Source organism: Martes martes, assembly GCF_963455335.1.
Source record: "Martes martes genome assembly, chromosome: 9".
NCBI classification, from domain to species: Eukaryota; Metazoa; Chordata; class Mammalia; order Carnivora; family Mustelidae; genus Martes; species Martes martes.
In genome coordinates, this window is record NC_137896.1 from 16,815,890 (window position 1) to 16,830,957 (window position 15,068).

At 41.4% G+C, this 15,068-nt stretch overlaps 1 protein-coding gene across 8 annotated transcripts in view; it reads left to right on the top strand.

Moving 5' to 3' along the window:
- The window catches only part of PTPRT (protein tyrosine phosphatase receptor type T), a gene marked incomplete at both ends in the record, with an annotated part of 1,058,076 nt that overhangs the window by 651,404 nt on the left and 391,604 nt on the right, over positions 1–15,068 (top strand). For all 8 annotated transcript variants that reach the window (XM_080814111.1, XM_080814118.1, XM_080814112.1 and 5 more), the window contains one exon: positions 11,680–11,789. In XM_080814111.1, the coding sequence (XP_080670237.1) occupies positions 11,680–11,789 (110 nt within the window). The remainder of the gene's footprint in view (positions 1–11,679; positions 11,790–15,068) is intronic.

Below are 15,068 nucleotides of genomic sequence, written 5' to 3' on the forward strand. Positions count from 1 at the left end.
GTTAGATACAAGAAGAAATGAAATTGTGGGAAGGAAATATGAGGACTCATTAAAGAATTATAAAGAAAAAAAAAAGAAGACTAAAGTAACATAGAATTAGAAGATAAGATGAAAGCGGAATCTTTCTCCAAGAAGTCTTCTCACTATGAGAGAGAGGAGGGGGTTAAAAAGACCCAGATGAATCAAAAGAAAGTAAGAGGGCTTTGTTGGAAGGACATCTTGACCTGTGAACAGTAGCGGGGAGTGGCCAAAAGAGCCTTGGTGCCAGGCTGAGATGACCTGGCTTTGCCACTCAGAGGTGGTGACACTGTTTTTTAGCCATTCTGAACTCACATTGATCAGAATATGGAAAAAAGGGGGTGATTCAGAAAATACTTTGGAGTCAGAAGAATGCAGGCTCCATTCCGGCTCCATTCACTACATTGTTAGGCAGTCTTTGTTACTCACGGACTTGGCACTGCAGTGTCCCCGTCAGCGAAATGGGGTGATAATGCCACCAACCCCTTTAGAGTGTCCTACCTGAAAGTCTGTATGGAAAGCCCTCAACTTACCCTCTGCCAAGAGCCCACCACACTCAGCAGTGTGGGGCCAGTATCAGACATGGAATGCAGATTTTAAACAAGGGAGTATAAATTGAAAGAAACCAAAGCAAGGATCTTTGCAAAATTTCTGTTAGGCATGGGCAAGGGGCCATTTTGGAAGAACCTATATACCTCTGTAAACTCCATCTTAACTATCTCACTCTGACTGTGGGAATGAATGTATGCGCCGGGGTTGCAATAAAATTTTATTGATAAAACAAGCAGCTGGTTGAATTTGGCTGTAGCCATGGTTTGCTGACCCTTGATCCACACTGATTCCTCCTAATTATTTCCTCTAATATCTTGGCTTTATAATCCAATGATATACTAATGGTTTCCCCAATTGGTATCTCGGGGCTGGACCTCTCCCATGCCCTCCAGATTCGTTTATCCAACTGCCTGTTCAGCCTATCCAGCTGGTTTGCTGATCGGTCTCTGGAATTAAACACGTCCAGAGCTGACCTCCTGATCATCCCTCAACCACCAACCCATTCTTCCCACAGTCTTCTCCATCTCCATTAACGCCAACTGCCTTTTATTAGTGGCTTGAGTCAAAAATCTCGATTGCTCAATTTTATCACACCTAAAGCCCTTGAATACCTTTCAACGTGGATTTTCTGTGGTTGGCACCGCTTTGCTTTGGGCAAAGCAGTAACCCTGCCACATTCCATCCATCAGTATGTTCTCTTGGCTAATCCTGCAATCAATAGCATGACCTCGACCATTGCTTACAGCCTCTACTCCTCGCTGTTTGGTCCAAGCCACTGTGATGTCCAACCTGGATTATTACAGTACTCTCTTAAATGATCATTCAGCTTCAGCTCTGGCCCCTACACTCTTTTCTCAGCACAGAAGCCAGGATGATCTTGTTAAACTATGAGGCAAATCATATCATCGCCCCTCTGCTCAGAACCTTCCAGCGGTTTCTCATGTCACTGAGATGAAAAGCCCTAGTCCTTACAGTGCCTCTTGGGGTCCCATGTGGCCACAACTACTTCTGGCTTCCTGTCTGGCCTCGTCTCCTTCTGCCTCTGCCTTACTACATAGATCTAGTCATGGTTCTCCTCAGATAATGCCAACTGTGTCCCTCCCTCAGCACCTTTGTGGGGGCCATTTCTGCTGGCAAGAATGATCCACCCTCGAATAAACAGGGCTGATTCCTACACCTGTTTCAAGTCAATGTCCCTTTTCAGGGAGATCTTCCTTGACCTTTGAACAGCTGGAAGCCTCAGGCACCACACTCTGTCCCTCTTTTCTGCTTTATGTCTCTCATTAGCATTTATCACTGGATGTACTGTGTATTTCAGTATACATTTTAGTATCTGTCTTCTCTAACTAGAATGCACATGGAGGAGGCCATTTTTCTTTCTGTTTTGTTTACTGCATATTTGCAAGCACCCAGAACAGTGCCAGGTAGAGAATAAGCATGCAGTAAATAACTTATTGAATGAATGAATCTCGAGTCCTCAGAGACAAAATAGATTTTAAAATTATTTACCATAGAAATCAGAAGATGCTTGGAGAAAGCTATTTAATATACTCAGTGAGCTCTGGGAAGGATATGGCTTCTCTGATGAGCAGTCTAACACCATTCAGAAAGGACAGGGGCAAGAACACCAAGGAAAAGAGGAATAATCCTGATTCTGCAGAAAAGCAAATTGGTGCTCTCCAGGATACACTAGAGCAGTTCTCAGAGAATGTGATGGGACCGGGGGAGGAGCAAACACAGAGTAACACCACCTTTGTGCCAGGCTCTTTGCTCACCCCTTCACACATGCTGATATATTGAATCACCACAAGACGTATCAAGGAGGGACTATTTTTATCACCCACTTTAAAGGAAACTGAGGCACAAAGAGGGTAAGCAACTTGCTCCAGGGTTACACAACAAGAGATGGCAAGAACAGGACAGTCTGGCTCAGCCTGTGATCTTAGTCATCACGCAGTGCTGCCTTTTGGGGCCACAGGGCAAAAGTGTGAGTTTCTATTCAAGGTGGCGATCTGATTCTTAAACTACCTTCCCAAAGAAATGAGAGAAGAACACCACTAAACCTACTCTGGGAACTGGAAGAGGATGCCAATCCCAGGCTGGAAGGAAGGGATGCAATGCCATGTTGAAGAAGGGGGACCTACGTGAGGCAAAGATGACTTTGCTATAACTTCACTGAAAGAGACCTCTTCTTCACCCCAAGAGGAAAGGCTTCCAAGCCCAACTGCATTGAGACCCTCAAACTTTGACCAGGGCTGAGGGCAAGGGTGAGCTTATGGAGCTCGGACTGGTTGGACTGGGGGTTTGGAGAGCAGGAGCCGCCATCTTTATGTATCAGTCCACAGTGTAGAGAAGGAGAGCTCTCTCTTTCCAAGTAGGGGCAGTGCTCCAGATGACTTAAGACTGCCTTAAAGATATCAAAACTGTTGTCTCTCTGACAAGGAGCTTCCTGCCACCTGGTTGTTTTCCTTATCAAACCTTCCCCACCCCACCCTCAAGCACATAGACCTCTTATGTGGCCAAGTAATAGATGGGTATATCTAAATTCTTCCCTTTCCCTCTGGGTTAGAAATATTTGAAACAGGGACTCCGATAATCACTAGCAACACACATCTTGACCCACCAAAGTAAACCATCTCGTTCTACCTTTTGTAAGGTTGCATAAGGAAAGATTATTGGACAGATGAAAATATGCTTTCATTTTTATTAAAGGGGACTAATCTGATAATGCAAAGCAAATGTCCCCTGAGCATTATAGCAAGAAGCAAGATTTAAAAACAGAATAAAACACTAATCCACATTCTCACCAGAATATATAAATAAATGCTGGGGTAGAATGTGTACATGGAGTGAAAGTCAATAATGTAAAGAGACTAGTTCTCCCAGACTGATCTTTGTAAGAGTTTAGCACTATTTACTATATTAGGATTTTTATTGAATAATAAACCCTATAGAGCTTAGGGATGTATGTATTTAGGAATTTAGCTTAGGAATATATTTAGGAAATAAAAATTATAATGAAAAGCAAGATTCATTATTATTATGAAGTTAAGGTTATCTTTTGAGGGCATAAAATTGATTATTCATAAGTTAATGAGATGAATATTTGTTTTATATGCTTGTGTGGTGTTTATTTCACAAAAGGATAAAATGAAGATAGTAAAGATACTAAATACCCTTTTATACTGATAAATTTTACAATTTATGGGACGTGGAAAAATTACTGGCAAACTATAAACCAAAACTTCACTCACCCCCCTACCCTCAAAATTTATATAATTTCACAGCAAATGGAGAAATAGAATCAATAGTTTAATAAACTTTTCCAGCAAAGAAAACACTAGTTTGGAATGGTCTTACAAGTACAGTCAGACACTCAAGGCAGTGGTATCTTCAGTTTTACGTATGTACCTTCAAAGAACAAAAAAAGAAGTAACACTTGACTCTTCATTTTATGACTTCAGTGTGATCTCAATATCAAAACCAGGCAAGCTTATTATAAGAAAAAGAAAAATTAAACGCATATACCCAAACAAAATATTAGCAGACAATCCATTGCTGTATACACTAGGAAGATATTAATTTATTTTAGAAAATCAATATTGGTTCAACATTAGTAGATCCATTAATGTAATTCACTACATTAACTCAGAGAGGGACAAAAATGTATCATTACTATAATAGGCACAAAAAAGCATCAGTTAAAGCTCAGCATGATTTAAAAAGAAAATATCCTTGTATACCAGGAATAAAAAGGACCTTTTTATCCTGATAAAGGGACACTAAGAAACCTACAAACATCATAGTTGAGGATGAAATAATAAAATCATTTTCTTTAACATTGGAAAGCACACAGATACTTAGCATTATCTCCACTAAATATCATATTGATGGCTCCGGTTGAAGACAGGAAAATTAAATAGAGTTAAAAGATTGGAAAAGAACAAAACTATTATCAACTGTGATGCTATGACTATTTACATAGATAACCCAAAGAAATTTGTACACAAATTATTAGAATTAGGAAGAGAATGTAACATGCTTGACAAAAGTTGGCATTTAAAAGCCAATTGCATTTCTAATCACCCAATAAGTATGTGGTATGTTTTTAAAGATACTATTTACAATAGCAATAAAAATATAGGGTATTTAGGAATGAACCTAACATAAGATTTCAAGATGCAGAGTATATATAAGTGTTGTATAAAGAACTGAATGAGATTAAAAAAAACCTAAATGAGAGATATGCCATATTTATGGGTGGGAAAACTCAATATTATCAAGACATGATATAGAAGACCTAAATTATTGCCATTTGATCTGTAATTCATGTCATTCCAATACAGAAACAAGACATTTTGAAAAAAATGTACAAGGTCACCCTAAAATGTATATGCCAGAGAAAAGGCAAGAATAGCTAAGAGAGGGGCACCTGGGTGGCTCAGTTGGTTAAGTCTCTGCCTTCAGATCAGGTCATGATCTTGGGGTCTTGGGTTCAAGCCCCACATCCAGCTCCCTGCTCAGCAGGGAGCCTGCTTCTCCCTCTGCCTGCTGTTCCCCCCGCTTATGCTCGGTCTCTCTCTCTGAAAAATAAATAAATAAATTCTTAAAAAAGAAGGAATAGCCAAGAGAGTTCTGAACCTGAAGTACAAAGTTACAGGCCTTGCTCCACCACATATCAAGACTCATAAATCTTTGTTTCTTAGGAAGATGTGGTATTGATAGTGGGATAGTCTAATAGAACAAGTGAACAAAACAGAACCTAGAAACCACATACATATGTATGTGGAAATGTGATGGAAGGCAAAGGTAGCATGGAGATCAGTTGAGTAAATACATTTTTCTTTTTCGTTAAGTGGTGGTAGGATGGGGAAAAGAATTGAAATTGGATCCCTGCCTCACACCATACATGAAAACACAATTACAAATGAGTCAAAGACATTTTACAAAAGTCATAATTTTAAAATTATTTGAAGATAATTTAAGCAAATATTCTTATGACCTAAGAGAAAGTATTTCTTAAGTAATATTTTTTGTTGGAGTTTATTATTTTTGCTTTAGTTTATCTAACCCTGGGATAATGATTCAAATGCAAGTAGTTGAATTAGGAAGTGGTCTGGTAATGAAGAGTGGTAATGGATGGAAGGAAGCCAATGTTAGTGTGTTACCAAGAAAATTACCTTGTCAATAACTGTTTTAGAATCATGCCACTCCAAGTGTGATCCAGAGACCAGCAGTGACTTATGAAATCTTCCTGCTCCATGACAAGATAATTATAGAAACAGAGATTAAGTATTTTAAAAGGAAGAGTTTGCATTTTTCTATGTTTTTAAATTTCACCTTTTCTTTTTAATTTTGCTTTCCTCTTTTTGGTTTTGTATTTTATGATAATAATGGTTCTCATTGGGCTGGAAACAACCACCACCACCACCACAATAATAGTCACTTTTATTGGAGGTAGTTTGAAAAGTATATATATATAGAATGTGTCACGTGGTTAACCCAACCAACCAGTGAGAAGACTAGGATACTCATCCATTAACTTCCTGTCATTCATTGCTTGAAGGATGTTTTAGGGGCATTAACTCTCTGAGACTTCGTGCTTACCCTGCATAGAAACCAAGTTTGCTTTCACAGCCTTCAGGTAGAGTAACAGATGTTTTACACTAAGCACTAGTGTATGGGCAGGGCACCAATAGCATCTCCTACTGAGTCTGTTGGGTTTTTTCCCAGCTTTATCAAGGTATACTTGATAAGTAAAATTGTATATATTTAAGATGTACAACAGCATGACTTAATATACATATACATTGTGAAATGATTACTGAAATCAAGTTACTAAGTCTTTCTCTTTCCTTCTCTAGAAAAGATCTGATAAATTTGACTACATTGAAATAAATAATTAATCTTTATCCAAAGGTACCATAAAGAGAAAAGGAATACACACAAAGTGAGAGAAGATTTTTATAGCACACATAGCCAGTAAAAGGATCAGTAGCAAGAATATACAAAGAACACCTACAAATAAATAAGAAAAGGATAGTAATGTTCAAGAAACAAAGATGTTTACTAAAGATGATTTACTAAAGAGGTTTAGTAAATAAAGCTAAAAGCAAATCATTAAAATCAAATAAAACCTCAATGAAGTGTGAGTTCATGCTCACTAGATGGTCTGGAATTTTAAAATCTGACAATACTAAGTGTTTGTAAGGATTTAGAGAAGTGGGAACTTTCAGGATATTGAGGGAGTACAAATTGTTACCCCCACTTTGGAAAACAATTTGACTTTATTCAGTAAAGCTGAAGACGTTTATACCCCTAGTCTACCTATCCTATTCCCAGGTACACCTAAATGAAATCTCTAAATATTCAACTGAATGTCCAAAAGTATTCATAGGCACTGTGTTCTAAGTTAGCTCTTCTGAGAAGTAGTCCTATCATCCATCTATAGCACATCTCACCATCTACTGAATGAAAAATAAGACTATATTCATAAAATGAATAAAATAAAACTACATGCATCAACACAGATGAATCTCAAACAATGTTGAGTGACAAATGCAAATCATATAATGATTTGTATGTATGTATAAGAATGTATGAGAATGTATGTATGTATAAGAATGTATGTATGTATAAGAAAGCCAGAAGAAACAAAATGGTGTCTTAGGATCATGTATATATTTATAACTCCAAATAAAGAGAATGATTAACATAAAATTCAGGTTAGTTACATGATTGAGTGTTTTTGTTTTTTGTTTTTGGAAGGGGGAGAGAGAAGTCAGCAGTATCGGACACACAGGGTGCTTCAGTGAAACAGTGATATTTTATTTCTTAGAGGGAATAGTGGGTACATGTATGTTCACTTCATAATTATTTTATGAGCTATATACCATTTATTCCATGTATTTTTGTCTTATGACAGATTTCACAAGAGAAGCTTTTTAATAGAGTCGAAAGTAATATGAACAAAAGCGATAAAGTCCTAGGAATGCAATTTGTAAGAAATTTTAAAAACAGATTTTTAAGGGAGGGACAAAAAAGGAACATTAATAGGTGAAGATTTAGGCAGCATTACTGGTGGGAGGACCCATTACAAAAGACATCATTTGCCCCTCAGAGAAGTAAAGAATACAACTGGAACAAAAGTTCGAATGGAACATTTTTGAAGTTTTGTAAAAATTTTTCCAAAGCTCTTCTGGAAAAACAAATGGATAGTGAGAGCCCAGGAAACTTCACAAAAGAATAATAAAAGAAAAGAGCTTTTTTCTGTCAACTATTCAAACGTGTTATATGAACACAGCAGAAAGATACTGTCAGAATAAGAGGCTGGGGCTCAATGAAATAGAACAGGGAGCCACACAACACATGTCAGCCTATAAAATCATCAAACATGCTAGTAAAATGGCATTTTAAATCACTGGGGAAAGTTCTGACTGGTCATTTAATTGTCCTAAGAAAACTGTAAAGAACTGTACTTAGATTTCTACTTTGTGCAGTATATAAAATACATTCCAGATGGATTAATGAATTAGGTTTAAAAGGAAGGTGGGGATAAATCCCGTAGAAGAACATAGAGATGACCCTTTTTCTGACCTGGGGTGAGAAAGAGAATTTCCTCCAAACCAGAATTGGAGGAGAACAGGTCACAGCTTGATCATCACACTCACAGCCTCCCCTGGGAAGACTGGCCTCTACATTTCTCTGTCCAGCTCACTTTGCACCTCTTAAAGCTTCTCAAATTTCCTGACCATTGGTAGATGGTTTCACTCTCGCTTCTCAAGAAGATGGAGCCCTAAGGACACCTCAACTCTGTCCTCTCCAAAGCAGCTGCACATTTTCTTGTCTTCTCTTGCAAGAGGGAAGGTGCTTGCTTTCCACCCACCACCATTCCTGTCTTTTCAGGACAGGACCACTCCAGCCATTTCCTGTCTCTCTTCCACACTTCTACCTCTTACTTCACTTTTGGATTTTTCCTGATTGCCTGCCATTCCGCCATAACCTCTCCCGCCCATGGGGCATAGGGGCCACTGATGTGACCCATAGTCCATCCCTGCTCTTCTTGCATCCCTGCCCCTCGTGGCCCAAATCGCTGACTTGTGTGGGCACAGTCCCTCACCTTTGGCTCTCTCCTCCATCCACAATAGGAGGGCTGTGAGGCCAGCTTTCCCCTTCAGTTATTCTTGTGTAATTCACAGGTAACCTTGAAGACAGTACATTCAGTGGGCAAATTGAAGCTCACAGTTTCCATGACTATCCAGTCACATCCATCACTGTGAACCAGTCCCTTCTAGATCCCCCTTCAACTACTTCTATGACAGCCCTCATTCCTGGTTCAGAGGTTCCTCTCTAAATCATGGCTTCTTGGTTTCTCAGTTTCTTTGTTTCCTTTTGATTGTTAAGATTGTAGTTCCTCTTGGCTTAGTCCTGGACTTGCTTTTTGGTTCCCCTCTAAGCAGTCACCCAATCTCATCTGTCCAACTGCTACTTAATGTTGCCATTTAGGTGTTCTACACACACCTCAAAGCATCACAAAACCCACCATCTTCCTGTCCAAAACTAGCCCTCCTCTAAGGCTCCCTTTCTATGAACAGCATTCTGACCACTCCAGGTGTCTAAAACAGACAAGCTGGGTTTTTTCTTGACACAGCGCTTCCCTGTTTCACCCTTATCCATCACCACCAAATCACATTCGCTAAGCAGCTGCAAATCTCCTGCACCGTGTGCTGCTTTTCTGTACCACCGTCACCCCATTGACGAATTACCATCCTTTCTTTCCAGGATGGCCTTGCTTCTTCCACTGTTGTCCTCACAAAGTGACTCACCACATTCCAACACCTACCCCCCACACTTTCGCCCTAGAAACTTTTACTAATCCACTGTCTTTTATCTTCCACTTAGCATCCTGACTTACCAGACTAGATTTTCTCTGCTTGTTATAATTCTCTCAATACTTTGTGTGCTTACCTCAAAGTCCTGATGTTTGTGACAAGGATGAATAGATAAGGGAAAGCAATTAGAGATCTGACAACTTAGAAGCTTCTAGATACCTAAAGGAGTCAAGAAGCAAGTGAAAAACTGACAAAAATATTTGTAATCTATGCAAAAAAATCTTATATCTTTAAAAACAGATTATAATTACAAACCCATAAGACAACGATGGGCAAAAATGAAGAACCATAGAGGAAAATGAGAACAGGGTATAAAGAGCATGTTTATAAAAGAATCAATGCAAATGGCCAATTAAACTGAAAAAAAAAAAAAAAACCTGCACTCTCCAGCTCTCAAAAAAGGATACACACACATACACTTAATTTTTTAAATAGTGTTGGCAAGGATTTGGAATAGTCATGTTCTTCTTTTGGGGAGCTCAGAATGGTGCAAACTCTGTGGAAGGCAATTTGACAAGACATGTCAAAAGCCTTAAAAATAAAATAGTTCATCTACTTTGGCCCAATAAATTAATTTCCAAGAATTTCTCTTAGGGAGATCAGCAGAGTTTCATGAAAATACTTATTTATAAGAATTCTCATTGCAGTGTTACTTATAATCATAAAAAATTCAAACCAATTTTAATGCCCAATAATAATGGTGACTATAATGGGGCATTAAAATGCATGGCCCCAAAGAACATTTAAGGATTTAAAAAAAAAATCTGTGTTTCGTTCAGTGATAAAAGAAGGTCACAGCACACTATGCGCTGTAGGAGTTTAATTTTTCAAAATATGTATATGCATAGGCATAAAAATACTGGAAAAATATCTCCAGTTATGGGGATTGTGAGTGATTTTGTTCTTTTCTTTTTTTACCCTATCTGTATATTCTTAATATTCAACAAATTCTGTGTATCATGTCCATAATGAGAAAAACTAAATATATTTTAATTTAACAATAGGGAACTGATTGCAACATATGGCCAAGGCTATATCGAGAGAGGCATAGCGTGATGATTAAGAGTATATGCTTTGAAGCTCACAGACAGGTGTTCAGTTCCCTCTTTACAACTTAAGAGCCGGATGACCTTGAGCAAGTTATTTAATTCTCTTAGCCTCAGTTCCCTTATCAGCACAAACGAGATAATACATACTGGGCAGAGCTGTTTTGTGGCTTAGATGAAATAATGTATGTAAAATTTTGATCAAAGAGTAAGTGCTTAGTAAAAGTACCTGCTTTTATAATGCCAAAATATAAATAGATCCGGTAACGATTTACATGTATTCATGATTCCCTAGGGGGTTATAACTGGAAGTTTGGAGAATCATTTATTTTATGGTTCAGTATCTTCCAGACTGTCATAATGATGCTGGAATCCAGCAGGAGGATGCTGCCAGGAAAACTGACCTGGGTACAGAAACAGCCTAGGAAAGGATTTGCTCATTAGGGCACAATGCTGGCATGGGTCATTTATTCACCTACTCGACCAACCAGCAAGTGGTTATTAAGCTTCTACCATGTGGCAGGCAATGGGGACTCAGCAGTGAGACAAACTAGCTGCCTTCTTGGAATGAGACAGACTTCTCGTAATTGGACTGAGGTTTCAAGACGCATAGATCCTGTTGGATTCAGGAATTAGGAAACTGAGGAATAGTTGGAGACTCGTGCCTATAGTTGAAGACAACTCGGCAAGGTCAAGAAAATGGTAGTGAAGCTCACTTTGCATACCTCAGTTACTAATCTTAAAGCAAGAGTCTGATTCTAGAATCCCACCCGCCAGGAGTGCTGGCGCCTACTGATGTCCTCCCTGTGCTGGTCAGTTTAATTCAAGGTCAGAATTCTCAGTCTGCAAGATAAAAGACCATTGAGTATCCAGGAGAGGCGTTAGCAAACTCTGGCCCATGGGTCAACAGCAGTCTAGTGTTGTTTTTTTTTTTTAAATAAAGTTTTATTGGAACACAGCCACACCCATTTATTTCTGGATTGTCTGTGACTATTTTTGTGCTATAAACACAAAGCTGAGCAATTGTGACAAAGACTGTATGCCCACGAAGCCCAAAGTATTCATTATCTGATTCTTCATAGGAAAGCTTGGCCAACTGCTGTTCTAGGTCAACGGGGCTGGGGAAATGGGGTGGAAGGTGACATTAGGTTCCTAACTTTTCCCTTCTGTAGTTCCAGGAGCTGTTCCCCTAGAATCCATCCAAGGAGGACCCTTTGAGGAGAAGATCTACATCCAGTGGAAGCCTCCCAATGAGACTAACGGGGTCATCACACTCTATGAGGTAAGAAGACCCTTTTGCCGTATCACTTGGCTTGGCTTTGTTCAGTTTGCGTCAGTTTGAAGTGGGGTGCATTCCTCCTGCGTGCAAACTCCGTTGAGGGCTTGAAGGTGAGTGAGAGACACAACGCAGGCAGGGGCTTCCGACAATGTAGTGGGAAGGAGACACAAGGGCATACAGCCGAGCTGCTTGACAGGCCCAGTGACAAAGAAAACTGGACACACCACACACTGCAGTGATGACTCATGTCTTGAGAAGGGAGTCTGCACCCGGGGAGGCAGACTATCCCGGCATAGCCAAGGAGACCCCTGCTTGGCCAACAGTAGGACATTTCAGTTTGTCTGGAAAACCACAGTGCTTCCCTGATACTCATCCTACACCTGCCAGCTTCTGGGCTTCCAGGAGAATCCCAGTGTCAGTCTCTGCCCTGGGGCTACGTGATTCCTGAGCCCTCATATCACTGCAGCCACAGCGTATTTTATTTCTGCTCAGGTGATGATGTCAGAAAGCGCCCTCCCAGCATCCGCAGGGCCTTATCCTATCAGAGGGGGAACAGAACCCCCTCCAGCAGGAAGGCACCCATCAAGCCAACACCAGGTGGCTCCCTGAAAACCTTACAACTTAGAACAAGGTGTGTAGAAGTCCACTGCAGAACAGATACAAACAACAAACCTTCAATAAGGCAGTTTGGGGGGCGCCTGGGTGGCTCAGTGGGTTAAAGCCTCTGCCTTCGGCTCAGGTCATGATCCCAGGGTCCTGGGATCAAGCCCCGCATCGGGCTCTCTGCTCGGCAGGGAGCCTGCTTCCCCCCTTTCTTTCTCTCTGCCTGTCTCTCTGCCTACTTGTGATCTCTGTCTGTCGAATAAATAAATAAAATCTTTAAAAAAAAAAATAAGGCAGATTGGGCTGAATGCTGGTACTGAGATGGGGTCAAAGTTGACTCTCCTCCCTCCCCCCCCACCCCCACATATCTGGAGACCCCCGGAGACTGTGGCAAGGGCTGTGGTGGAGAGCTCAGGAGTGCAGGGGTGCAGAGGGAAGAGTGTGGAAGCCAGAGCTGCAGGGATGGAGCCCAGCATCCCGGCCACGCCTCCACAGTCTCACGTGACCTCTGGCAATTCTTCCCCTCTCCAGGCCCGCTTCCTACTCTGCAAAATGGGAGTGGTGGTAGCTGCTTTCGGGCTCCTCTGCAGGGTCTGAGGTGGGCAAGGTTCCAAGCACCCCCAGGCTGAAATGCACTGCAGACACCGAGGGCTCATGCGGGAAGGCAGTGAGAGGTCCTGAGGTGCACTGAGAGTGAGCTGGGGAAGAACACCCCCATGTAAGGGAGGAAAGTCAAAGAGCAGTGGTGAGGGAGAAACATGTAGGTGAATTTGATGGACACGGGAGCTCTCTAGAGAGACCTGGAAGGACCCCAGAGCTCTCTGAGAAAGGAAAACACCATCCACCATGTATGGTGCTAAAGAAAACACCTTCGGAAAATGCCTTAGCTCACCACATCCAGCATTCCCCTAAAGAAGAGCTGCCTAAGGCTCCATCTTGGGCCACATGGTTGGGAGAAGCTTCCTTCCTGGGGAACTTGCTAGAGGAGGGGAGGGGCCATATCAACTTTGCCCAGAATGTGCTAACCCTAACCCTAACCCTAACCTCACCAGGGAATAGCAGAGTCCTCACCTGAAACAAAGCCCCATCATTTCAAAGCAACCTGTCGTTCTTTGTGACACCCCCCACCATACAAGTGAAATAGACACCCATGGTGTGTGGCAACCAGCTCTTTGTAAAGCAGAGGGAAGGGACCCAGAACTTTGGGAGTTAAGTTACTTGGTACTATTACATAAATGGTTCTCTATGCCAGATGTTCAAGATTTCTGGAATTCGCAGGCCAGTAACACTTCAAAAGGTTTGGAGGACCAACATACAGTTCTTTACCATTTTTTATTAATATCATTTCATAAAAGACATCATTTCAAAAATACAGAAAGGACATAATTTAAGAATAAAAGGCAGTCCTTCAAATTGCATAAATTTAGCTTTATGAATAACTCATGAGTCTCCTTATTTTCTCTCTTTCTGCCTTGAATTGAGGACAACTTTGTCCTGAAAAGGCCCTAGTCCTTGTGCCTAGCTGCACTCGGAAACCACTGGGCTCAGTCATGTGGAAGGAAGAGTCCTGTCCCTGCACAGACCGACTTCTTCCTTGGGAGCAACATACTTCTTCCTCTAATGGGATGTACACTGGGCTGGGTTGGGAAAGCGGCTCGTGCCATTCTATGAGAAGAAGAGAGGCATAGATGGAGAGAGAGCAAGAGAGTAATCCCAGCCGTGAGTGGCACGCCCTGTTTGAGCAATAGTTCCTCAAAGTTGAGGACTCATTGTACGGCACACTCTCTGGAGCTCTGGGCACCAAGGTGGGCATAGATTGGCACAGGGCACCCTTCTTCTCACTTGCGTGTGAGCCCTGAATCTTGTGCAGTTTCTGAGACCAGTCATTGGGGATGTTGGCATTTCTGCGATGGGTTGTCCCGGACAAAGCTCTGGCAGGACACCTTCAGGTAGCTTTTTGGCTGCTCTCCGGGTTGTGATTACAGGGAGCCAGAGATGGAAGGCTGTAGCTGTGTGACTTGTTTTTGAGCTCTGGAGGTCACCTTTCGGGAGTATGCTACGCTTCTTGGATGTTGTCGTGAAGGGAGCCAAAGAGGTCATGGGCTGAGGTCATTGTATTTTGAGCATAAACATGACAGGGTGCCTGGGTGGCTCAGTGGGTTAAAGCCTCTGCCTTCAGCTCAGGTCATGATCCCAGGGTCCTGGGATCAAGCCCGGCATCGGGCTCTCTGCTCAGCGGGGAGCCTGCTGCCTCCTTTTTCTCTCTGCCTGCCTCTCTGCCTACTTGTGATCTGTCAAATAAATAAATAAGATATTTTTTAAAAAAGCATGGCTGTGACCATGTGCTTCACAAGTTAGTGGAGCCTCAGAAAGTAAGAATGCTGGCTTTTGAAGTCCAACAGCCTAGTTCTGAACCCTAGCTCTGCTCCTTGCGTGCTGTGTAACCGTGGGCACATCAAGTAGCCTCTCATTTACACTGATCTATAAATATCTATTTATGTTTAATGCTGTGTTTGGCATTTAAAAAATAGCATCAGTGAACGTTAGCTCTCACAGTACATAATGATAAGGAAGTTGAATGTCGGAGAGGTCAAGTGTGGAGACCAAGGTCATAGAGCTGAGGTGATAAATTTGTGGGTCCTGAATTCAAGTGTGGATGCCTTACCACTTACTCAGTGT